A 25823-nucleotide genomic window follows, 5' to 3' on the forward strand; every position below is an offset into this window, starting at 1 on the left:
GGAGGAACAGGCCTGTAGCCTTTCTACTGGCCAGATGTGATTAGGAATGCTGCTTCTGTCATAAATCAGCCGCACAGAAATCCTGCACAAAGTTTAACTTTTAACTGACTTGGAACATGTTAAAATGGTGGCAAAGTATTTTATGGTGTCTGTGAAGGGTCCTATTGATAACATCGACAGGGAGAAAGTTCCTTCCCGTAGCTGTACGAGAGCTGACTTAACTTACAGCTGGCCTGGAAGCATTTTTGTTATCTGGGCAACATTGAGTTTGACAATTTCCTGTGCACATTTTCTGCTGACTGCCTGTGAGCTGCAAACTGTAGAGAATCAGAGGGGACAGGAAGAGACGAGACCTGTCCAACTGGCCTTCGCTCCAGACAGCAGAGCGGGAGGGGCAGTGATACTGGCAGATAGAAATGGAGAGAGACAGACAGTGGGGATTTTTTTTCAATGATGAGCAGCTTGCCATTGGCTCTAGTTCATGTGCTCATACTAATTTTTGTGGATGGGGTTAGCTCTGCTCTTGTCTGGTCACTTGGCCACACAGCAGCTATTTTCCTGTTCCGAAACTATTTCCAAGTCCTCTGGTGTAGTATTTGACGTATCACCTTATTCAGTTTTGCGATGGAAATTTATTTTATTTTCTAAGAATAACACCCTTATTCACTCTTTAACACAATCAAACTCTGGCAGTGAACATCCCACACAGTCGAAGCACAGAAAATCACGTACCACACCAAGTTAACACTCTTGTACTTTTCCCATGTCCAAGGCAGCTGTTATCTGACAAAGACACGTTCCATCTGTGCTGACTGGTAAAAAGAGGACGCAGCAGAAGGCTGATGCACTGTAACACATTAAAGTCACTCAGTCCTCCTCCTGTTTTGACCTCTAACTCCACTTGGCTGCCCTCACATCCTGTGCTCCACTGTTTACTTGATAGTGAATGAGAGGCATTTGGGATTTTCCGCTTTAAGTTGCAAGATAACATTTTATTTTTAATTCCGCCAACATTTCTGAGAATTCTCTGAAACCTTGTTATTGAGTTTTAGAAGTCTGAGGATGGTCTCAGACCTCCTGTTCCTTCGTTAATGTGTAGAGACGCAGCTAACAATTATTTGAATTGCTCATAGCAAATGATTTTCTGGGACCCAAACTTCCAATGGCTTTTTGAAAACCAAAAAGATACTCGGTTTGAGATGCATACACCGATCGGCCACGACATTAAAACCATAAGGATAATGCAATGTTCTGCTGTGAAACTTTCATGTGGATGTTACTTGTAGCATCCCCCCATCCCATAGTAATGACACACCTTGATGGCAGTAGCCATCCCCAGCAGGATGCAGCCGGACACAGACACACACACAAAAACAGTTTAGGAACGAACAACTCAAAAAAACATGAAGAACAACACAAGGTGTTGACCAGGCCTTCAAGTTCCCCAGATCCCAAACTGATCAAGTATCTGTGGGATGATCCACAGAGGCCCCTCCCCTCAACCCATACGACCTCCCACTAACCACATCCTGTTGCCAGACACCACAGGACACCCTCCGAAGGCCCATGTCCATTCTCTGATGAGTCAACAAGGGAGACCTACACAATATTAAGCTGGTGGTCATAATATTATGCCTGCTTATCTGAACTAATTGCTCTAAAAGGCTGTTGAAAGAAAATCTCAAGATTTTGCCTTTTTTGCTCTGAGAAGATTGAGTCTGACTTTGGCTTGTTCTGTCTAGACAACTTGGACTCATCTCGTCGACTTCAACCACATTAAATACACACATTCACCTCCCTCCTCTGACTAGAGGCTGTTTAACTCTTCCTGTGAAACTGCCCACAAAATGCATCTTTACAACTGACTAACACATGACTGGACCTGGGAGCCTGAGGTGGCATTAAAAAAAATGAGGCTGCTTCTCTCAGCAGAGTGTCACTTCAGGGTAACGAGAGTCAGGCTGCTCCACTTAAGCTTAGTGTGTAAGCACTCTTTTAGCTTCCATGTGTGGGAAAGCAGACACACAGTAGCATTCACTGGAACAACGTTACGAGTCAAATAAAATTCCCGGAGGAACGGATGACCAGGCAGGGAAGGAAAGAGAGACCTAGACATTGTGTGTGTTTGGAGCAGAACCTGCAACAGTTGAGAAGGTCTCTTGCAGAAAAAGCGTTCGGTCAGGTCGCTTTGTCCTACAGAAACCCTTTCTGGATTTGTGTGGATTGTTACTCTATCGTTTTGGTCCAGCAGAGTTATGGCCCATCAGCCCTGTGGGCTGCTTGACTGGGCCCAAGTGGGCTGGCTGCTGTTGTCATAACACAGGAGCGTTGAGGTTTTGGCCTCATCTCTAAATCCTAAATTAAAGTGAATTATTATCCTTTTTGAGTGTCCTTTTAGCACCTTTTTAGCCATGAGTCTGATAGAGGAAAAGAACTACCGTCTCTTTTTATATATATATATATATATATATATATATATATATATATATTATTGAATGGCCTTCTAGCATCGTTTCACTTGTTATAAATGCCAAAACAATAAGAGCGTCACTGTAGCTGTCATAAGCTAAATTCCTAAAACGAAAACTATCCACATCCAACATTTGATCTGTTTCCCCTCAGACTGAGACTGTGTGTTAGTAACCTTTTATATATTTAGTCTTCCATTGATTAAATATTTGATTTATTGCCTCTGCTTATCGATCAGTCAGCCTTGCCACGCATCGATCAAAACATTTAGAAGTATGCAAAGTTGGGAAAACAAAAGATGAAATCAGTCCTCTTTTAATTTATTTTTTTGTCCATGTAGGGTCTCTAGCTGTTAAACGGTAAACTTTAGTGCGGTAAAATTAGACTGTGACGACGTTTGTGATTCTTCCGCGGCTGGTCTTACTCACTTCGGTGAATCATCTGTTCCAAGGAGTAAATCTTCTGAGCCCCAGCTGGCTCTCATTCAACCGCTCTCCCCTGGCTTCAGGCCTGGTCGCTGCCACAAGTCTGCAGGATGGAATTTTTTGGGTTCTCATCGTCGAGGTGTCATTTCTGCTAATGGAAATCAGCCGAGCTCTTGTGAGCACTCTTGACCATCACTCAGCCCCTCTCTCCTCCTCTTGACACAAGCCAACAGCATGTGGTGAGCGTAGGAGCAAATCATTCCTATATCATACAATTTAGCACTCAACTGAGGATGTCAGCAGAAATAAACTGGAAGGCCTGCATGTCTGAAAAATACTACTTTTTTAGTATTTCCCCATTAACCTGCTTTTGTTACGCCGTCTAAAACTCCATAGACGCATGCACACCTCATGAAGCTGATGTTCTGTTTGCGTATTAATATTTCAAGGAGCCATTCGTGTTGTGGACATGCATTATTATTTTGTTTCGGAGGTCTGGGGAGAGTTAAAGCAATCCAGAAGCCTTTTGTTGATACTTAAGCAGACATGCAATCTCTATCATATTGACTACTACTCCACCACCGCCTTCGTGGGAGTAACGGAAAATGCATATCTGTCAGTTTATTTACGCCACCCACCCATTCCCATCTTCCGGGGAATACAATAGATCTGCTTTAAACATTACTTTTACTAGAGCTCTTGAAATTACATTATTCTCTTTCTGAGAATTGATCCTGAACCGACTCTGAACGGCCACAGATTTAATGTTGAGATATACAAAATATCAAATATCTGATAAATGTTTATAGGGTAAGATTACTTATCCCATGTCAGATTTATCTCGAAAGGCTAACTTTTCGTTACAGTGAGATCATAATCAATTAGTGACGTCGTAGTAAAATGCCACATGCCTGTGCAGTGCCTCACCGAGACACCACGTCCTCATAATTTGTTCCTCACTGTGTGTACTGGCCTCCTCGCATAGCTCGGTGCAGCTAAAGCTCAGCAGCAGCAGCAGCAGCACACCAGAAACTCGCATGGCTGTATAAGGGCACAGGGACTGTGCTCCACTGCTACAGCAGAGTGAGAATAGGGGGGGGAGGAGGGAAGCAGGGAGAGAGGGTGAGCTCCCATCTGGTAGTTCTTAAAACTCCTGGAATGCTTTTGCTTTAGTTACACAAACCAAACAAGATTTCTCACCAAGCCAAGACGTTCCCTCAACTCTTGAGCCTGTGCTTTCCTCAACACCATCGACAATCTCTTCGATCAGTCTGCAAACGCCGTTCGGCTCCTTCATCTTTGCGAAAACGAGCGGCTACGAGGACGACAAAGTGAAAATAATGACACGGCGGTGCTCTCAAATATTAGCTCGCGGCTTAACTTATACGGAATTCTCGAGAAAACCAAATGCAGCTGAGTGTCCAGATGTGTGTGCTTCTCGACTAGCTCCATCTATTCTGGTCCTGACACATTCTGGCTCTCTTGCCCCCCTCCCCTCCCCTTACACCAGAACCATCCCGATCCCATCTTAAAACGTCATTGCTGCTGCTGAGTGATGGCTCCCCGGCCTCCAGGCCCAAGGGAAGCAGAGCAAAGAGGAAGAAGAAGCCAGGGGATGGAGGCAGATCTGTTTTAGTCATTATATGCAGTGTGGTGTCTTACTGTCTGAGTGGGAACATGCACACATCTCTTCCACTTCCACGCACGCACACCTATAAGTTGCAGTTACGGGGACTGTTTGTTGTCAAAATGAATTTCTAGTCTTGTGATAAATGCTGCGTGCTGTCCTGCTACTGACTAAAAGCAACTGAGGTCTAGTCCCAGGAGGAATGGTTAGAGGGAGATAGAGGTTGGATCCTCCTTGTCTCAGTTGGGGATTACAGTTAAAGCGAGATTTGCAGGGGCCCTGAGAAAAGGGATTTGCAATTTTCCACCCCTCATGTGCACAGCTGTCTGCAGTTCTTACCCATCGACTTTCCCTTTGCCGTCTGTTGCTCCATCTCCCTTTCTGGCTCAGATTTTTTTTTATATTCAACTACTATGCAGCCTTTCCTCATTGTTTGTGTGCTCTGCAAGAGGTCATGTGGTTTATCCTAAGCCTGTAGTTCAAAAAAACACAAATTGCTGTATATGTTTACTGACTCTGTGACCTCAGAACCTGCCTATCCTATTGTCCAGACTGGCGTGGCTTTGTTGCTGGTAAAGGGTTTCAAAATTAACTTTCTCGTTGACCTCCCCCCCCTCACCCAGATATCCGCCACCCAGAGGAACTATCTTTACTGCGCAAGCCCCGTGACCCCAAGAAGAAGAAGAAAAAGTTGGAAGAGGCAGAGGAGGACGATCTGGAGCTAGAGGGTCCACTGTTAACCCCCGGATCAGGTGAGCTGCATTAACGGTTCGTTATGTTGTTTGCGCCGTGAATTGCAAGGAATTTTCAGCTAATGCAGGAAATTATCCTCCTTAAAATAGAAAGTTTTGTTCTTCACTAAATCTACACATTATCTCTTTATGGTTCTGGTCTACATTTTTTAGATATTTTGGGTTTTGATTTTGTTGTAAAAAAGCAAAACTCATTTCCTTCCAGCAGCAGGTTGAATAGCAGGTTCTGCTGGCTCCCGTGGAGCATCTCCCAGCGTTTTGTGTGTCTGATTACACTTGTGGTTCGAAAACCACTAAGAAAACTCCAGATTGCTGCACCCTGCGTCTAGTGACCAAATATGAATGTGTGAGTTTGAAGCCTGCCTGCATGGGATCTACAGCCATGACTCCCAATTCCTTGGCAGGGAGGACTAAGGATGGTTGAGATTCCACACATAGTTGGTCACGCTGCCATTTTAAACCCAAACCAGGCTACACGAGTGCAGTTATAATGGCCCTCCTCCCTCCTTTCCGACGGGAGAGTGACAACAACCATACGAGCAGGGAGGAGCAGAACAAAACAGGCCGGGCTGCTGTCACAGAGTTAGCGTTAAGCAAAAAATGCTAACTCTATAAGACAGGGTGAATGACACTCTTTGTGTTCAGAGTCTCTTCTACCCTGCAGAGTTAGCCGCTACATGGCTATATAGACTCTCAAAAACAGTCATTTTGAACTTTAACCATCATGTTATTGGCAGTCAACAACTTCACCTGACATATAAATTTGGATGACAGTGATACAACCCACAGATGACGCAACTATTTCACCGTATATTGGAAAAAAAAAGCCGCCTGTTGACAACAACATCTGATGATCACACCCAGAGTTGCATCATTACATTTTAAGGGTGTACCAATGTGATGCCTCTGGTACAGATACATTTCGTTCCCAGTGGGTGAGTGCAGTCACACTTTTAGATGCTGCAGTGAGATTCAACAGGAATGTGCGGAATCTGTTTACTGTCACCAACTCCCTCTGGGTTTTGTGTGTGTGCTCACCGTTACATACACACACACACACACACACAAGAAAGCGCTTCCTGCTGTCCCCTATCTGTCAGATCACATGCTACAGCCAGAGAGCGTACTCCATGACCAAGTTGTAAGACCTTTTTTCGTCCCTTGTGGGGAAGAGCTGGCCTCTGAGCCCTGGTCTCCTGATAGAAATCACAAGGCTTTGCACAGAGGCAAAGATGCAATCGGCATCATAGCCTTCTCTTCCCACCCCCTCTAACTCGTTCACAATGACTAATCTTATTTAGAGCTGCGGTGATTTGTCAGTCAACAGGAAAAATGTGTCTGCAACAGCTTGAAAATGTGATAATTATTTGTGTTTGAATAACACATTTAAATCTATTAAAAATATTTGTATGTATTGCAGAATATGTCTGCTGCACAGCGTGGTCCACATCACCTTAGAAGCAAAATGACAAGGAAAGATGATAAACACTAACGTTATATGAGGTACATTACGTGACCATTCATTTCCACTTACAGACTGGCAATCCTTTTCCAAAACCTCAATCTCTATCTTTAAACACAGTTTTTTAGGAAACTTCATGTCCCCTGTCTGTCTGTCTGCTCACTTATGCCAAGTGCTCCACAGAATTGGCCATTTTGGTAGAAAACCCATGTTACTAATCCTCAGCTGTTGCCGTGACTCATACCTCGAGCCATAATGTTGCCCAAGATGCCAGTCCATCAAGTCCCTCTGGTGGACCGCATCTTGACGTGCCTGTTGCACCTAATTGCCTTTCCTCTCGGCGCGCTAGAGTGGCATAACCTCGTAGAGCGGGTACTTGAAAAAATCCGTGCTGCAGTTTATATACACGCAGGGCTGGGTCATGTTGACCAACGCCCTGCCTGCGTTTTCAATCACTCACGTTGGGTGCTTCTAGATGGGTGGATGGAAATGAGTGAACCTCACTTCACTCATGCCAGGGTGATCTCCGTCTGCGAAGAGGGTAAACTGAGTCATCCACTGTGAGGCGAGCGGTTGGCAGTGTCTGTGGAAATGCCACCGGTCTCCTCGTTCTTGTGTTCCTTAACTTTTGTCTTTCCTCCTATTTTCCCGTCTTTTCCCGTAGAGTTTTCTAAATCTCAAACCTGTCCTCTTGATGATGTCTCCATTCTATTCCTCCCCTCCACATCTTCCTTCCTGTCTTTCTTCTTCTTACTCTCTCTTTTTTCATCCTAGCCTGTGAGATAATATACATCGGACCTGTCAAAGGTAAGCTCTCCTCTTCCTCTGTCCTGTTCTCTTCAGCACTGCTTCCTCACCCCCTGCCTCCTTGTCCTTACCCTCCTGCCCGCCCGCCTCCCCCTCCCCACAGCTGGAGTGTTGAGGTCACATGACATCTGTAACCTTTGGGGCTAGCAGCCGAGTCACCTGACTGCTCCTCCAGAGGAAGTCAGTTGATTCGGGTTGTCTCATGACGCAGGCTTTGCGTCCTATTAGAAATTAGCTCCAAGCTCACATTTCTTTAAGCTACTCCTGCTCACTATGCCTGCTGACTGATGTGCAGGATAGCCAATCACTTTCTTCGCCCTTGAAAGTTTCTCTTTAGGAAACAGTGGGTGGTTATAAGTAGTCAAGTTATATGTAGGACAAAACTGTACTTTTGCGTAGAAAATCACATGCACATACCACACAGAAGCTTTGTGTAACAGAAACAAATCCACAAGAGACGCTTTCATTTATTGACAACCCTCTCATGGTTTACTTCTAGTCTTAACAGCTGACGGTGGTCCAGCTCCTTCCTTCTAAGCCCTTTGCGAATCCCCAGTGTGGGAGCATCAGGGAGTAAAGTCATGTTAACATTCTTTGTGCCTTCCCGCTGCCATTGGAGAGTCAGTAAACAGGATGGAGGAGGCCTAGTTGTGTTGTTAATGGACTGTCAGCTTTCGCCTTATGCATGGGTTTCTCTGGATATTTGGCATTCCTCAAGAGACCCTATGGGAGCTGGGAGTACTCTCGCTGACCTGATGAACTCAGCATCAGGGGGAAAGCCTTGAAAGAACCACTGAGTGACACCCTCCCCCCCACAAGGGATGGGTGGCCATAGCCTGCACCCTGTTCTCATGACCTCAGCTCGCAAACACAAACATACACGTGCACACTCACAAACACGAACGAAGCCCACTTCCTGGTTTCAAAAGGGATTTAGTGGTTTAGCGTTGCCTCTTGACCTAGGCCCTAAAGAGGGAGAGAGGGAATGGAGGGGAATGTGTCCAAAAATACACCAGAAGACAGTCAACAGGAAATGCGAACGGCTTCACTTTGAGAGCTTGTGTTGAATATACACGTAAATAAGCATTTAAATTATACTGATATTTGGACATACTATTGGAATATTAAGAGCCACGTGTGTTTATGTCATAATCAGTGTATTCTCCTCCCGTATATTCGCACTCCCCCTCTCCTGTGGGCGATCTGTGCTGTAGTTTGCCATGTGCAGTGCATTCCTGCAGGTTTTTTGACTGTGAGTAAGTGGGTGACGCTGATCATGTTGTGCATCATCTGCATGCTGATCCACATCAGTCCAGCCGTCAGCAGGAGGACATTGCTGAAGTCACTCAGCTGCAAAGTATGGGCTGGTAGTCACGTGGTGTTGTTTACCGCTAGCTCATCTGGCTAGGCTGCAAGTGTGTGTGCTTTTTGAGAAGTGTTTTCACCCTTTTTTTTTAAATGCTGTTGTAGTGATGTATTTGGATTGTGAGTGGTACTATACTATGCTATATAGGGCAACAAATAATGATTATTTAATTAATTCATTGTTGGTATATTCCTCTTTTCGACTACGTGGGACTAACTGATGGTTGTGTTTGTTTCAGGGAGCATCTACTCTAGTCCAGGCTTATACAGCAAGACTATGACACCCACCTATGACTCCAGGGACGGCAGCCCTCTGTCACCCACCTCCGCCTGGTTCGGAGACAGCCCCCTGTCGGAGGGCAATCCCAGCATCCTCGCAGTCAGCCAGCCAATCTCTTCACCCGATATCCTGGTCAAACTCTACAAGCCCCAGTCCCTCTTGGACAAAGCCAAAATCAATCAGGGGTGAGATAAATAAACTTTGGTCACTAATAAAGCTTTTTGTGTGCAGTTGCACAACGCAGACGTCATTTCTAACTAGCCGTTTCTGAATTATCTGTGCAGGTGGTTGGACTCATCCAGGTCTCTCATGGAGCAGGATGTAAAGGAGAATGAGGTGCTGCTGCTGAGGTTTAAATACCACAGCTTCTTTGACCTCAACCCTAAGGTACACCGTCACTGACAGAGCAGTAGCTTCAGCTTATCTCTGACATATGTTGAATGACTTGAAGAAAATTATCTGAATTATATTAAAAAGTTCTGCTAATAACGTAATTGTGAGCTAAAATTGGCAGTTCAGTTGACATTTGGACTGTTGCTTAACAGTATGATGCCATCCGAGTGAACCAGCTCTATGAACAGTCCAAGTGGGCCATCCTGCTGGAGGAAATTGAGTGCACGGAGGAGGAAATGATGATGTTTGCCGCCCTGCAGGTAAGACCGTGCATTTGTGCTGATCTTAATTTTCCCCGTTTCAGCATTATTTTGTCAGAATTTAAAAGCCCTCAGTCCGCTTTTAATTGGCCAGTGGCCATTTTTTCCTTCTCAATTACAAGCTAATGAATTGGACTGCATTGCATCGTAGACATGAGCCGCCTGGCTGCAAGTTCTGCTGTGGTATTCATGATAAAACTTGGCTGTTGTATAATGAGTGAGTTAACAGCGGCATCATCGCAGCTATTCCCACTGGGTCTCTCATGATCTTTTAATATTAGTCATTTCCATTTCTGTTTGACTCAGTTCAGAGATGGTAAGTGAGCCATTAGGCTTTATGAATAATTAACAGCAATTACCTTTAAACACGTTAATGGCCTTATCTCACACAGAGAAACAGAATGAAGTGTCACCTTGATTGCCTGGTAAACAGGCGTAGTAAGTCATTATGGCAAAGTCTCCAATGTATAATCCAACATATAATTGTGTAGGGATGTCCCCCAATCTGATACCGATCTTTTGATATTCAGTCTCAGCCGACCCAAGTTCCAATCCGATGTTAAATAAACAAAATTTCCTCTCCTGGAGATTCATAAAGGCTTTCCTTACCTTTCTTTTATTCTTAATGATCACATGTGCACCGTGCGACTGTATTAGCCCAATGGACAGGGCTGTTAGAGCTAAGGTAGCAAGGAGAGGCTAGTTCATACTTTAGCTCCAGAAGCTCCAACAGTCTTGTTTTTTTGGTGGTGAATCAAGTTGGTAGTACTGAATGAAGATCTCCAACTACCTCCTACCGATCGGAGCATCCCCAGTTCAAAGAAAGATCAGAAGAAATCGAAATGTGGACATAAAGGGGGACAGTGGAAGTCATGTACAGATGTGAACCCCTTTTGCTCCCTCAGGTTACCGCATGTAGTCTTGGGGGATGGTGCCCCTGCTATTTCGGACTCCCATAAACTATGGGTGCCAAGACCTGAGGACGCCACTCTGTCCTCACCCCCGGGGTAATTATAGTGCATCTTGGGCCACAGGACCCCATGCCACAGTCCAGACCCCCCACGCCAGCATGATACAGTCTCGCAGAGCAGCTCACATTCCTCTAAAAGCCCTCTTAACACTCTGAGGTGTGTTTTATCAGACCGGTTATAATTACTTTTAACTGGTTTCTTGTTGCTCTTCCCTGAGAGAGATGCTAATCCAAGTAGGGTGTTTAGACTGGTGGCTGCTCTGTTGCTACCTGTCTGTTAGCACTTTGGTAGCTACTACTATGTTTCAGTTGGGTAGTATGAGCTCAGAGTTTTTGGCCAAGGTTTCACTGTTGAGGGACACTGGAGTCTAAATAAAGAGCAGTGATTGTCCAAATTCAGTATGCTGCTCGCTGGTGTTGGTATGCTATCACCTGGATGTTTCACAGAAATTACGTAAGCGAGAGTCAAAGCAGTGACTGACCTCACAGATATGGACTCAAGACAGATTGTGCCTTGTACCTCGGCAGATAAATACATGAACCAATCCACCAATCTCGCACACAAACACGAAACACCCCTCCAAGTTTGTACATTCAAGATTTGAATCTCCTGTCGAGTGTCGTGACGAGCCCTTTGTTCCACATTCTGTAACCTTAGCCAGCTAAAGCCTCCCATGTCCCTCTCAAACTCTGCTCTGCATCTCTCGCGCTCTTGACAGCTGTTCATTCATATATTGGTGGGGGGTTGGTGATGGGTTGACATTATAAATACCATTTGTCAACAAGCTGTATTTAGTGTCCGTGACTCGCAGTCAGGTTTCCGTAATGGCCTCAACCTGATGAATTAGTGTTTCTATTGTACAGTAGCGCCGTCTCTCACACCATACTCCAGTCTCACGTATGTACTCAATAAAAAACAGTTTTATTGCGTGTTAGAAACTCAGAGAGATGTGCTATGAAACACACTGTCCTGCGCTCATTTATACTGTTAATGGCTTATTATCACTTCATCCTACCCTCTACCTGAAACCAGTCTCCGCATCTTCGTCTCCTTTCGCGAAAACTACACGGCTGGTAAACTCAATGGTGCGTACTGGCAGCACTTGCTAACATAAATGCCGACACATCTTAAAGCATTTATATGGCAATTATCACACACCAATTCTGCTTTTATAAGATGATGCTGGAGCCTTTATGCACCGGTAGCACGCAACGGGAAACTTTATAGAAATCAGCAAAACTGTTGACCGAGTTGCTAACAAAGTCTGTCTCATGCTTTCTTCAGACGAGTTAGTGAGGGCCTTCGGGTCCTATGGGTTGAGTGGAGGGGCCTCTGTGGATCGGGCTTGTTCCAGTGCATCCCACAGACACTTGATCAGTTTGGGATGTAGTGAATTTGGAGGCCAGGTCAACACCTTGTGCTGTTCTTCATGTTTTTTGAGTTGTTCCTAAACCGTTTGTGTGTGTGCCTGTGCCAGGCTGCCATCAAGGAGTGTCATTGCTATGGGGTGGGGGGTGCCTGGTCTGGTCTAGGTGGGTGCTACATGTCTAAGTAACATCCACATGAATCCAGGTCCAAAAGTTTCCCATCAGAACATTGTATTGTCACAAGATGGTCAAAGTTATTCACTTCCCCTCTCAGTGGTTTTAATGTTCTGGCTGATCAGTGTATGTAGTTAATCTGCAGTCCTCAAAAATCATTAAAAAATAGACCTAACTGGATGCATGTCTTTCTTCTTTCTCAGTACCACATCAACAAGTTGTCGATCATGTCTTCAGACAACCACATGAATAACAGCGAGAAGGAGGTGGATGAGGTGGATGCAGCCCTCTCGGACCTGGAGATTACTTTGGAGGGAGGGAAGACGTCCAACACACTGGTAAGACGACACTTAACACCATCATCAATTGTGAGGGCTATGCTGTTGTTCACCTTTCATCAGCTGCATTAAATAGGAGAGGAAACCCACACAAACGATGCACACGTCAGTTCCCTGGAAGTGGAGCTTCACACAGTTATTTATAAGACCTGCATCCGACAAAGACACGGGGGTAGTAAGATACTTGACACCTCAGCTCTCATGAAGGCTGCAGTCCATATAGTTACAGTGAAAATATGTGTCTCCTGTTACGGCAGCCCTACCGTGAAAATTTGTTAAGTTTATACAGCTTATCAGAGGAAACGGAGCTTGGAGGTGTTATGTATGAAGTATTGTCTTTAGCGCAGTCTGTTGAGAGGCGACATTGAAAGTGTATTAAGTCGAGTGTGAAGTTATTGTTGTTCTTTTATTGTGAAATTACAATCTTCCAGGATTATACTAACAATGGGTCTTTCCCCTTCCCCTTAGGGTGATATCACATCTATTCCGGAGCTAGCGGACTACGTCAAAGTCTTCAAGTAAGTCCACTTTCAGAACCACAAGATCCCACAGGACCTTATGCTTTTTTCACAAAAACATAGATGATGTGAAATTGTGCAAAGATTGCATTGTTCCTCAAAAGATGTTTAGACTATCAGAGAACTGTGGAGCAACATTTTCTGGCTAAATAGGAGACCTGTTGCCTGTTTCACATCAGTATAATAGGTTGGATTGTCTGCCAAAGGCTGAGCTTTCAGTTTGGCTTTTCCCAGTGATTATACTTGGATCGAGCTCATTTTGAGTCATATTCATTTTTGGCTTGAAGCCTTTGCTGACAGGCAGGTGGCCCCCTGGGGTGGTTGTCTCATAAAATGTACAATCTTGAGAGGGGGGGCGGTATGATATCAGGGGGCATTTCCTCTTAAATGGTTTTCCACAGTACTGGCTGCTTTCCTGTACACCTCGCTGACTCCTTCTTTCTCTCTCTCTCTCTCTCTCCTTTGTACTAATTTGTGATCTCCCCTCCCCCACACTTCCTCTTGACCACCAATAAAGAAAATGAAAGCGTTTGTTCTCATCTGACCTGTCCGCCTCAATCTCTTACATATTTTCTAGACCCAAGAAACTGACGCTGAAGGGCTATAAGCAGTACTGGTGCACATTCAAGGATATCACGATTTCCTGTTACAAGAGTAAAGAGGAGTCACACGGGACACCTGCACACCAAATGAATCTCAGAGGTGCAGAAACACTCATTTACACACAAACACAACACAAAAAATATGTAATTTCATGCCCATGCTGCAATATGATGCTTTAAGTGTGTTATCTTAGGTGGTGGCTCTGAGAAATGGGTATGACCTTTGACCTCTTTTCTTCCTGTCTTCTGTGCAGGCTGTGAGGTGACGCCAGATGTTAACATCTCGGGTCAGAAATTCAACATCAAGTTGCTAATCCCTGTGGCCGATGGCATGAACGAGATCTGGCTTCGGTGTGACACGGTAGGAGCGACCCCGGCGCACCCTTCACTGTGATTTCCTTGTCTCTTAATGTGTGCGTGTTAATTGTGTTTGTTCATACTTCGTCTCCAGGAGAAACAGTATGCCCACTGGATGGCTGCTTGTCGCTTGGCCTCCAAGGGGAAGACCATGGCCGACAGCTCGTACAACCTGGAGGTCCAGAACATTCTGTCCTTCCTTAAGATGCAGCACATGAACCCGGACCCTCAGTTCATTGAACCCATCACCACCGACATCAACCCAGAATGCCTGGTGTCCCCACGCTATCTGAAGAAGTACAAGAACAAGCAGGTAAACCATGCACGTTTTAATGCTCTTTAACAGAATTACGAAAGGTTTAAAGAAAAATAAAAAGCTAGAAATAAAAAAGTTGCCCAACAGATGGGCGCCTCCTGGCATCACAGCTATCCTGCATTGGAATGTACCCTGCCTCTACTCCCCCTCCCTCCTTTGCTTCTCCTCCTCCTCACTCCCGACGCCATTTCTTCTCCCTGACTCCCTCTGTCCGAGGGGAAACCAGGACAACACTCGCCATGCTTCAAACACTATACCTGCTAGAACGCCAAAAGGGCTGAGACCAGATGCAGCAAATAAGGACATGTTGAGAAACAGTTGCAAGCCACAAGCAAACATCTCTATACTTGTGTAACATTTTAGTTACTGGGAGTGTTTTTATTTCAGCTTTAGGAAGACCCTACAGTGTGCCCAGCTGATTTGCTTGTAAGCAACAGGCGTCTGTGTGTGTGTGTGTGTGTGTGTGCGTGTGTGTGAGTGTGTACACACTGGAACAGCTGAGTACACGGCTGCCATTGCTATTTTAGTTGGGGATGGGTGAGCAAGCTGGTTGCCCTCCCCAAAGCTTACTCAATCTGGATTTGTTTAAATTGTAGTAGAAAAGGGGAATGTTGCTTGGGGGGGGGGGCAGGCTTCGAGGATGTTGGGAGGCTGCTGGTACAGTAAATGATGACTCACATACGGTGGTCTGGACCACAGCCCGAAACATCATGGATGTCTAGAACATGATGTAGACAGAGTTGAGGGATTAGAGGAGTGGGGATGGCTTTTTAAGGAGAAGTGATGCACCACAAAAAAAGGAGGATGTGTTGTACAAGTGGAGCAGGAAAGAAAAGTGTTTCTCTTTGATACCTCTTCCATACAGGAAACGTATATGACGTAATTCTGCTGAAGATATCGCACGGTCAGTTGATACAGAATAAAGAGTGAGGTTTCAGTTCTGTCTTTCTCTCAGTGTTTTGCATTCTCATTTTTAGATAAGTCAAAAGAATCACGTATATATAAGTGGGGTCAGTTACATGAAATTAATTCCCCATGTCCGATAGAAGGGCCTGGTGAGAGAACTTTAAAAGGGACCAGTGTGTGTTGAGATAAAATTGCTAGGACAGCCATGAATTCAGCTCGTATAATGGAAATGTACCCGAATGAACTGGCCACCAGACTCTGGGTTTAACTTGTGTCACTCTAGAGAAGAAGCCCTTTGTCAGCTTTTGTTTGTCAGCTGCGACTTGCTCTCAAAAATTAACCGTTTCTCTGTCCCGGTCTCTTCTGGGCCAAAAGTCTTTGCCTGTTACAGAGGCTAACTTTAACACAAGGCAGTTTTTTTTTAGCATTGGCAGTATGAGCTCAGCAGGATGTCTGTCTGTCTGTCTGTGGTTCACTCTGGCTCGGCTCCAGTCTCTCATTCAAACCTGGTGTGATAGATGCTCACCCCAGGCGCAACATTAAAGACTACATGGCGTACGTACAGTACAGTATGTGTCTGTGGACATGCACTCGCGCACACATGTGTACTCATGGAGTGGGCGTGGGGCATCAGGAAATGAGCCGTGCCTGGGAATGCTGCGCGGGAAAACTGCCTGGGAAAAGCCCGTTAACTCTCCAGTCAGCTGCGGCCCCTCCCCATCTCCCCTTAAACTGGACTTCCTGTTGCGAGATTTGTCCGAGGCGACTTCCGCGCTGCAGCTCCGAGCGGATGCACGCGCAGGAATTTTTAGATTACATGGACCAGAGTGGTTTCTGACCAAACTTATACATTTACACGAAAAATAAACATTTGAGACTAAAGACTGATCTCCAGGAGGTCTGAGGCGCCTCAGTCTGCTTCTACTGCTGCTGGTGCATGTCGCCATCTTGTGGATGAAACAGGAATCGCACAAGAAACGGATTGTTCCTAATGGCTCATTGTGGGCGTTAGTAAAGAATAAAAAGATAACATCTAGACCCAAGATACACATCCAGTGCCCACTTCCTTAGTGTAACCACACAAATGTTGCGTAACCCTTCCTCTGTTTTTTTATAAATTAAACACGGCCTGATTGCTGCTGTTCTCTTCTTCTTGTGGCTGAACAGTGCATGACCCTTCAGCTCCACGGCCCTCCTCCCCACTTTGTTTCGTTTATTACTGTTCGAACCTCTTTCATGCTGTTTTATTTTTAATTTTTCCTCCCTCAGCAGTGATCTTACATGCGTGTTCTCTTTGTCCAAACTTTCTTTTCTCCTCCTTCCCGTATGCATCTCTTTTATTCCTCCCATTCCCACCTCCCATCTTCAGCCAGGCTATATAAGGGACATGGTAAGTCGTGTTGTGTGTCCACTGGGTGCCTTTAGGTCTTAGACACGTGCATGACTGTGTAAAGTCTAAACACTATTTTTTGTGTGTCTGGGTTGTCTCACTTTACTACGTCACAGTAGAGTAGATAGCATCCTTCATGATAGCTTCTGATATTAGCGCTAATGTGTTTCTAGGGGGGTGTAAGACTAGAAAATAACACATAATTGTAATAATAATTGATGCAACACTTTGTGAGTAAAATTATTTAACCATGCAGCCTTGTTGTATGTTTAAGCCCATTTAACACACAATGCATTAACAGACAAACAAAGCAAACAGTTGTTTTCTAGACTTGTGACTTCTTTAATGTCTTAACCTGCAGTCTTAACAATAATTTGTGGTTACAGGCATGCAAACTGACACAGTTTGAACGCTCCTCTTGGCTCATTAACCTTTGTTCTGCCTTCTCACGGGGCTCATAGATTGATATTTGTCTATTTTCTAGCTGTGTGAAGTTGACTTTTATTGTGAAAGTCCTCTATTTATTTACTGGCTGACACAGTGATGGCTTTGTGGAGTTAGCCGCAGCTTTATAACATATTGGGCGTGTGTGGACTTGGCTGCAATCGGGTGTTTTAAGTGTGGTGACGGGAAACCTTCGTTTTTACGAGCGTTCTGTGATTATTGAAATGTTAAAAATCCACGTGTTAAGTGTGTGCAATTTTGTTTTCGGTAGATTTCAGCCCGGATTCTTGAAGCCCACCAGAACGTGGCCCAGATGAGTCTCATCGAGGCCAAGATGCGCTTCATCCAGGCATGGCAGTCCCTGCCCGAGTTTGGAATCACTCATTTCCTCGCCAAGTACGTTCTGCCACTGATGGATCTTTGTGCTTATATCTCCATCACACACTCTCCATCTCAGGTTTGTGTGCTGACAGTGACTTATTTGCTCATTTGATCTAAACACTTTCAACCGGCAGGTTCCAGGGTGGAAAGCGGGAGGAGCTGATCGGTATCACATACAACCGTCTCATCCGGATGGATGCCAGCACCGGGGATGCTATCAAGACCTGGCGCTTCAGCAACATGAAACAGTGGAACGTCAACTGGGAGATCAAGATGGTAGGGAACCCATAGCTTCTTCTTAAACATTTCTTTCTTTATAAGTTACCTGCTTCTCGCAGTGGCATGCAAAATTGTAAGATAGCGCTGTGTCTAGAGCTGAAACAATTCACTGAGAACTTGGAGGACTGAACACTGAACAAGTTTAAAAATGAAGTTGATTTTTCCTCTAAAAGACAAAAAGACAGGGACTAAAAGAATCTGAAAGCTGAACTGTTGGTTGGAGGAATTTGCAGTATTCATAACAAATTAAACTGTTGCATTTACTCTCAATAATAAAAGTGCTGCTGTGCGGAAAATTTTAGGGGAAACGTCTTTGGAAAATCTTTCAAATCAGTTTTTTGTTTGTCGCTATGGTGACGTATAAACAGTAGGTCTCTTATTTTATGGCCAACTGGCAGAATATGAGGGTTAGGATAGTCCTAACTCTTTATGTTGGTCTGAACCTGATCTCTGGTCATTATTAAAAGTCATACAGGGAAATAGACTAATCAGCCACAACATTATAACCACTGACAGGAGAAGTGGATAACATTGACCATCTTGTGACAATACATTGTTCTGCTGGGAAACTTTTGGACTTGGCATTTATGTGGATGTTACTTAGACATGTACCACCCACCTAGACCAGACCAGACACCCCCACCCCATAGCAATGACATCCCCAGCAGGATGCAGCCTGACACAGGCACACACACACTAAAACGGTTTAGGAACAACTTAGAAGGCCCATGTCCATTTTCTGATGAGTCACAACTGTTTTGGAGGAACAAGGGAGACCTACACAATATTAGGAAGGTGGTCATAAAGTTGTGGCTGATCGGTTTATAGAATACCAGTAATACCCAAATAGAATTACTTTGCTTCATGTTGCCTGCAGTTCATCATCAGAAGACATCATCTGATTTGGCCCGCTATTATCAGATCATGACTCATGCGCTGTCCTGTGTGCCTCAGGTGACCGTGGAGTTTGCAGACGAGCCCAGCCTGTCGTTCATCTGCGCCGAGGTGGACTGTAAGGTGGTCCACGAGTTCATCGGCGGCTACATCTTCCTGTCCACGCGTGCCAAGGACCAGAACGAGTCTCTAGATGAGGAAATGTTCTATAAGCTGACCAGTGGCTGGGTCTGAGCTTGTCCCTGACCACCAGGGGTCAGCGATTGCAGGTCAGGGGGCCAGGAGGGGAGCGGCTGGGGGGAGTGGGGGAGTGGAACCATGTTGTATGGGTTGATTTTACTATATCTCAGTCTTTTTAATTGTTTGGAGCTGCGCTGAAGGAATCCAGAGCAGCATGACTATTGCCATGGCTGACACCGTTTTTATTGTTTATTTTTTTTTTTTTTTTGCATTAATGCTGACATTTACTACACTAATGTTCTGGTGGTGCAGTCCAGCGTACCCCTGACCACAAACCTGAACCAGGAGGTTTGTCTGTTGTCCTACAACCGCCTGTCTCCTCTCCTCCTGGACTGACGGCCACCAATTTACGTCCATGACAAACCCTTTAAAACCAATCAGTAATCCCAAAGAGTCTTTATCTTCGCTGTCCTATCTCTCTCTCTTTCCTCTGGACTAAAAGAACTGACATTAGCCGCAGGCATTTTCCTTTATATCTAATTATTTATCCTTCATCAAAGAGTCAAAGGACTAGAAGCAGGTCTGTAACAGCAGCGGCCAATCACTGCAGCTCTACGTGCCCACCTTATCCACTCTATGAAATGTGTAACCTCTTTGAAGTTGTAAGCACTTCTACAGTCCTGGTTATGAATAAGCTGATGTTACATTTTCTTTTTTCTTTTCGTTTTTCTTTTTTTGCTTGTCTTTGTTTCTGACTCCCTCGGTCGAGTCTCCCCGTTGAGTTAGCCGACGGTCGTGACTCGCTTTGCATTTAACTGGCCGCTAATGGCGAGCATGTCTGAAAACACACTACACGCGGTGTGCTGGGACGAGTGTCCTGTAGGTTTGAAAGTCCATCTGAAAATGTCCACCTTAAATAAAAAAAAATAAGTGATTTTAGTTCCTTACAAACAAGTTGATGATCTGGTGGTTTTAACACCCGGAGATTCTTCACCGCAGACGTACACTACATAACAGGAGGGACACTATCACAATTCCCTTGCACCGCCTTTTTAAAAAAGTTAGAGCTATTCTGTTTTCTCACACCATATAGTATTATTATTATTATTATTATTATTATTATTATTAACATTTTTATCAGTACACACCAGCAAAAGGTCAAGAGTTTAAAGAATGAATATGCAAACTTTTTTTTTTTTTTTTGTTCTGTCCTCAGTATGAAGGATCAGTAAATGAAGTATTATTTTTTGTAACTAATGTAAAAACACAAACGTTTTATAGATTTGTACAGTTTTTTTTCTGCATTTTGGGGGGATTTGGAGGTTTCAGAAAAAAAAAGGGGGTAAGCCATCTGTCAACATGTGTAGTATTCAGAACTGTGCCTGCTTATGTTACGTGGTCTTACTGAGTTTTCAGATGATAAATGAATATATATATGAAGATGACACATAGTCTCAAGCTCCAGGTTTGGGTAACATGTTTGTCGAGTACATATTTTTTTTTTTTTCTTAAATATATAATGCCTTCTCTCTGTGCCCTGATTTTCTTGCATTTTTGCTCTGTTTTATTATTTTTGTTTCCCTGCTTTTCTCTTCTAGCACACGCTAAACATGTCCATGTGGTGGCTCCGAGTTGCATAGTTTTAGCAATTTTTTTTTTTTTTTTAAACCAATGTGTATTTTTGCTGCAAATTTGACCTGCCTTTTTAAAAACACTTAAATCGTCTGTTGTTTTTTTTTGTTTTGTTTTTTTGTCACAACTGAAGTGTGCCATTTAATAATGTCCATATGAAGGAGACCCTGGAGTTTGAGACAGATCAGCAAAAAAAAATCTGAACAGAGGTATGAGAAAACCAAGCCCAGTCTGTTTTTGTTTTTTGTTGTCGTTTTTCTCAGATGTCGTTTTTTGTTTTGCCTCCAGTGTCGGGAGCAGCGGTGCATGTCCTGCTGTTCCGTTTTCTGACTGTAAAAATGCATTTATTTTAAAAAAAAGTAATAAAGTAATTTTTATTTAAACTGATTGCAATGTATCATTGGTTCTGTATTATTTGCCAGTGCCTCAAGGCTTAATATAAATGAGAACCAGGTGTTTTTACAATTAGGTTTGCTGTGTAGCTGAGAGGCAGCATGAAAACTAATAAAAAGCCCCTCTAGGGTTCAGTGCAGTGTTGTAAACTGCTCAAAGTACAAAGAACTGAACTACAGGATTCTCTTTACACTGAAAAAATGGAAATGTTATCACAAAGTTAGTATACTTAACTTTTAAATTTCATTCATGAATGTAAATCGACAACTGGTTGGTGACCAGTCACTACAGTGGTCAGTTTTGATGAGACACAGACAGCTAATGATGTTTAAGCTTGTTACATACTCCACGAGAAGCGAGAAATTTGTTCTCGTTCTCGAAGCAGGCAAGAACAAAATTTGTTCTGGCCAAATAATTGATTTCACCAGAAACTCAAGTGCCGAACTCGTCATAGGCCCCTCCCATGGCATCATGCGCCACACGCGCCAAGCATTGTGGGAAATGCGGAAGATAGACGAAAAAAGCAGTTTTCTTATTTTTTTTTGTCAACCAGTAGTTTTGATGACCGTGTCTGTTGGATCACGCCTTTCATTCAACGTGCACCCACACACAGCATACGCAGCGAATATTAGCATTTCCGCTTTTCCGCATTGACCACGCCCACTTCTGATTTCTGACAAATCACAGAACAGTAACCGGACACCACACGAGAAAAACAAAGTTCTGTCTGGTTGTTGTGTCGAGAACAAGCTGCGAGAACAAACTTCTGGGGGAGTATACAACCGCCTTTAGAGATATATTTAAGTTCGTACCACCGGAGATCAGCTCTTGAGTGCTATGTGTTTAGTTCCCTGTGACAGCCCGTCCACAATCGTGAGTCTCAATGATGTACCACTCCAGTCCGTGCCAGGTGATGGTTTATTTTCTTAGATATGCTAGCCTACTACTGCTATATATTTTAACCATTGAATCAGTTACTTTCAACGACTCATTTAATGCCGTCAGCTAACAGGCTAGACTTCTTTTCTTCTTTGTTTTAGTGGCTCACTACAACCCATAGACATAGACGCCTTATTGAGCGGGTTGGCCCGTTGTTGCGATACGTCAACGTCGCCGCCATATTGGAGGAGGCAGCTCTGTCCCGCGAACCAATACGAGTCAATGGAGTGAACTTTTTTAACGTAGGGCCTATACATTCAGGAAGAAACCGATAGGAACCAAAAACAACGTCTGTAACATTAACTACTCAGAATATAGTCATACGTTGTTTTTGGTTCCTGTCGTTTTCCTAAATAGCTATATACGTTCGTGTGTGAATGTGTAAGTGCTCATAGTACTTGTAGAAGACGCTTAATAAAGTTCATTACATTGACTCGTATTGATTCGCGGGACAGAGCTGCCTCCTCCAATATGGCGGCGACACTGACGTACGGCCCAGTGCTCAATGAGGCGTCTGTGTATATGTCTATGACTACAACCCACAACCCAATTTATGCCTTTATTTTGACAGGTGGTAGTGGAGAGAGACAGGAAGTGATGGGGGTGAGAGAGAGAGCGAGAGGATGCAAACCTGTGCCACTGCAGTGAGGCCTCTGGGATTCACTGATATCACAGAGTATGTACCTGCAAACATACCACACGTTCAACTCAGTTCAGTTTTTATTAGTATCCTGTAGAAGCAATTTGGTTGCATGTGACAGTGACAACGACAGCAATAATACAATATTAAAACACAACTCCAGGGTGCAGGTAAAAGAATAAATATGTCAAAACAGATGTGCACTGGCTGTGTTTCTCCACTAGAGGGAAGTAAACAACCATCTGTGCTTCAGTCTCCTGCTTGGCGCATTCCTAACTTCTCCAGATTTATGCCCTTGCATAAATCTGACATGTTTACCTGGCATCCCAGCAGAAACCAAATGCCAGACTTGAGAAGGAGATTAGATCAGAGTCTGTTCGCAGACACTTCCCCTTGCCCGTTCCCCTACAGTGGAGGAGGCGGCGCGCGTCCCTCTGATCTGTCACCTGCTGTGCAGCCGGGGTGTGAAGGCGTCAGAGGCGATAACTGAGGGGGGGATTCTCACACCACCTGATGCCCACAGGGGTGTCATTTTCCTGTGAAACGGCAGCACAGGTGGCAGGGGGAAGGCTTTTAAAAGATGTTGAGGATTGTGAGCGCAGGAGACCGCTTAAAGGTGGGACAATTAGCTAGTTAGAGGGGGCGGCGAGGACTGATTTGACAAGAGGACAATTGCTGTCTCATTAACTAATGTGGCAGTGATCCTGGGCTTTATGTGGAGTTTCATTGTGCGCTCGGTGACCTGCAGACACTTCAGCCTCGATGACACATTTTTACAGTAGACTCTCGCAATCAGGCCTAGAGTATCACATTATCAAAGTGACACTTAGACAGCCTGCATCCACCCTGCAGTCAGATGAGAGATTAGATGAGGTGTGCAGCATCACAGTGGGAACAATAAAGTGGATTCTGCAGGAACGTCCTGTTCTGGAGGAAACTGGATCTCCATCCAACACCTAAACTGGCAGCTTTGACAGCAGCGACTTCCAAGAAAACCATTTGAAGCACTCGAGAAGCAACTCAAGACTCATTTGGAAGCGCGCTTTAATGGAGATATTCTTCCGCCTTCCTCCGCTGCCTCTCTGATGTTCCCCATATAGCCCGTGCTCCGGTGGGATCGGGCCCATTGTGTTCACAGACGCCGTGGGAAGCGAAGACGTCTCGGCGGTGGCCCCGCCCTTTGACGTGGAATTCCTCCGACCCCTCGGGAGGATGGGGTGGATGACGGCGTTGATGTGACAGGCGAAAACGTGGGAGGAGATCTGAAGATGACATTTATAGATGGTGCTACTCCCATGCAGCTTCTGCATATTGCAGGGAGTGAAAAATAAAGAAAAATAAAAAGGAGATAAATGAAGCAAAGCAGCACCTGTTGCCAGCCAGAGCGGCGGCTTCCTGGCCTGAACCGAGAGCGTAGTTCAACAAGGAAAGTGCTGCCCCTCTTTCCTGCAGCTCACAGCCAGTTAACGTCACTGTGAATGTCTCTCTCTCTCTCTAGTGTTTCTGACATCCAGCCCTATTGCCTGCAGTGAACAGAGTGCCACAGATAATGCCAGCCTTGACAGCAGATGTGCTGATAAGCCGGTTTCGAGTAAGTCCTGAAATTTGCTTGAGGAAAACTCCCCCTTTTTCTTCAAAGCACCGGTTTGACCTTGTCGAGATCAGTTGGTCTTTATTCCCCCTCTCAAGCGCCCGTCACCGACTGTTAGGATGTAATTGTCAGAGCGAGTTTCTGAAGGTTAAAGCATCACTTTCTGTCAAACGATCTGCCGAGAAGGATGGCGGCGTCGGTTTTGAGGGTTGGTTCCGCCACTTTGCTTCAGACTGAGATATGTCAACACCTGCCCGACGGATCCACTTCAGATATTTCATTCCTGGTCCCCAGATGATGCACCACAGTGACTTTCCTGTCCTCTCTGGACAGCCAATGTAAGACTGTGTGCAAAATATCTTAAAAAATATAATTTAATGCATTGCCATGACATGACAATATATTCTAACCACCTTGACGGCCTCTTTTCGGACCCTTTTCTGCAGCATCTTAACGTCCAAACGTCACTTTACAACTGCAAAATTGCGATTGTCAACATGTAAGCATGGTTTACGTTGGCTTTTTGCTCAAAGCACTGCTGTTGGAGTCCAAAGTCATACACCGACCACCTTCCTAATATTGTGTAGGTCTCCCTGGGTGCCTGGTCTGGTCTAGGTGGGTGATACACGTCCTATACGTAACCTCCACACGAATGCCAGGTCCAAAAGTTCCCCAGCAGAACATTGTATTGTCACAAGATGCTCAATGTTATTTACTTCTCCTGCCAGTGGTTTTAACGTTGTGGCCGATCGGTGTACATCACAACATGCAGTGCGTTATCACAACACTAAGCATATCAGAAAATGTTTAAAATGTCAAGATACAGTCTGAATAACAGACTTTTCCCTCATAATTATTATATATTTAGCGACATGACTTCATTTTTAAGGGTTTCAGAATAATTGAGGGATTTCTCAGACCTGTTTTCAGTGTCATTTCTGCAAGCCCAACCATTTCAGAAGCCGATATGTCATAATACATGATGTGTGAGCCACCCAGTGTACTAAAAATAAAAAAAGATAGAAATCCTACTCAGCGAAAAGCAGAAATACTCACACATAATGCGGGATTCGTCATTCTCTCCAAGCCCTTTCCGTTTCCTCTCAGCTTTTTTCGGGTGGACCGTAGAACGTCACAACCATACACGGCCCGTCTGCTTCACCTTACATATTGAGTCCACCCCTGAAATTACCCACATATGTTATTCTCATTATCTTGGACAGTTGAGCGTAGATATTTCCATGGAGAAGGCTCAGTCTGGGCTAAACACTAATGAGAGCCAAGACCCTTATCTGGATGTCATCTGCTAAACTGAGTTTAAAGGCTCTGTGGAAACATGTGTTCTGGTGAAAGTTCCCTGCTGCTCAAAAGCTAAGGAAGTTAAAAAAAAAAAAAAAAAAAAAGCTTTCTATTCTTTCTTAGTTAGTTCATGTGATTTTTTTTTTGTGTTGTAGCTGTTTGGTGATATAAGAAAAGATATAAGAAAGAAGGGGGATTCCATTTGAGGAGGATTTTATGGATGGAAATGCTTTGGTCAACAAGTCTTGTGAATCTCATAAACGGATACACAAGAGATTCTACCTCACTCGCTCTTGTCCTAATGGAAAGGGTGTCCTCCAATAACAACATTTGGCTCGGATGCGTTTTATCCGCTGCCTGAGTGCCAGAAAG

The 25823-nt window shown here is 44.5% G+C and overlaps 1 protein-coding gene across 2 annotated transcripts in view; it reads left to right on the plus strand.

The window, feature by feature from the left end:
- fermt2 (FERM domain containing kindlin 2) overlaps positions 1–19064 on the plus strand; it is a 36145-nt gene extending 17081 nt beyond the window's left edge. Inside the window, exons 4-16 of one of the 2 annotated variants that reach the window (XM_084569362.1) lie at positions 5145–5273; positions 9147–9372; positions 9472–9574; positions 9733–9840; positions 12556–12690; positions 13159–13208; positions 13786–13910; positions 14065–14171; positions 14262–14480; positions 16759–16779; positions 17495–17619; positions 17739–17880; positions 18838–19064. In XM_084569362.1, coding sequence (XP_084425488.1) covers positions 5145–5273; positions 9147–9372; positions 9472–9574; positions 9733–9840; positions 12556–12690; positions 13159–13208; positions 13786–13910; positions 14065–14171; positions 14262–14480; positions 16759–16779; positions 17495–17619; positions 17739–17880; positions 18838–19011 — 1664 coding nt within the window. In that variant the 3' untranslated portion in view covers positions 19012–19064. The remainder of the gene's footprint in view (positions 1–5144; positions 5274–9146; positions 9373–9471; positions 9575–9732; positions 9841–12555; positions 12691–13158; positions 13209–13785; positions 13911–14064; positions 14172–14261; positions 14481–16758; positions 16780–17494; positions 17620–17738; positions 17881–18837) is intronic. The other variant, XM_084569363.1, reaches the window with a different exon arrangement.
- Positions 19065–25823: the final 6759 nt, after the last annotated feature.

This window comes from Chelon labrosus (genome assembly GCF_963514085.1).
Source record: "Chelon labrosus genome assembly, chromosome: 20".
Lineage (NCBI taxonomy): Eukaryota > Metazoa > Chordata > Actinopteri > Mugiliformes > Mugilidae > Chelon > Chelon labrosus.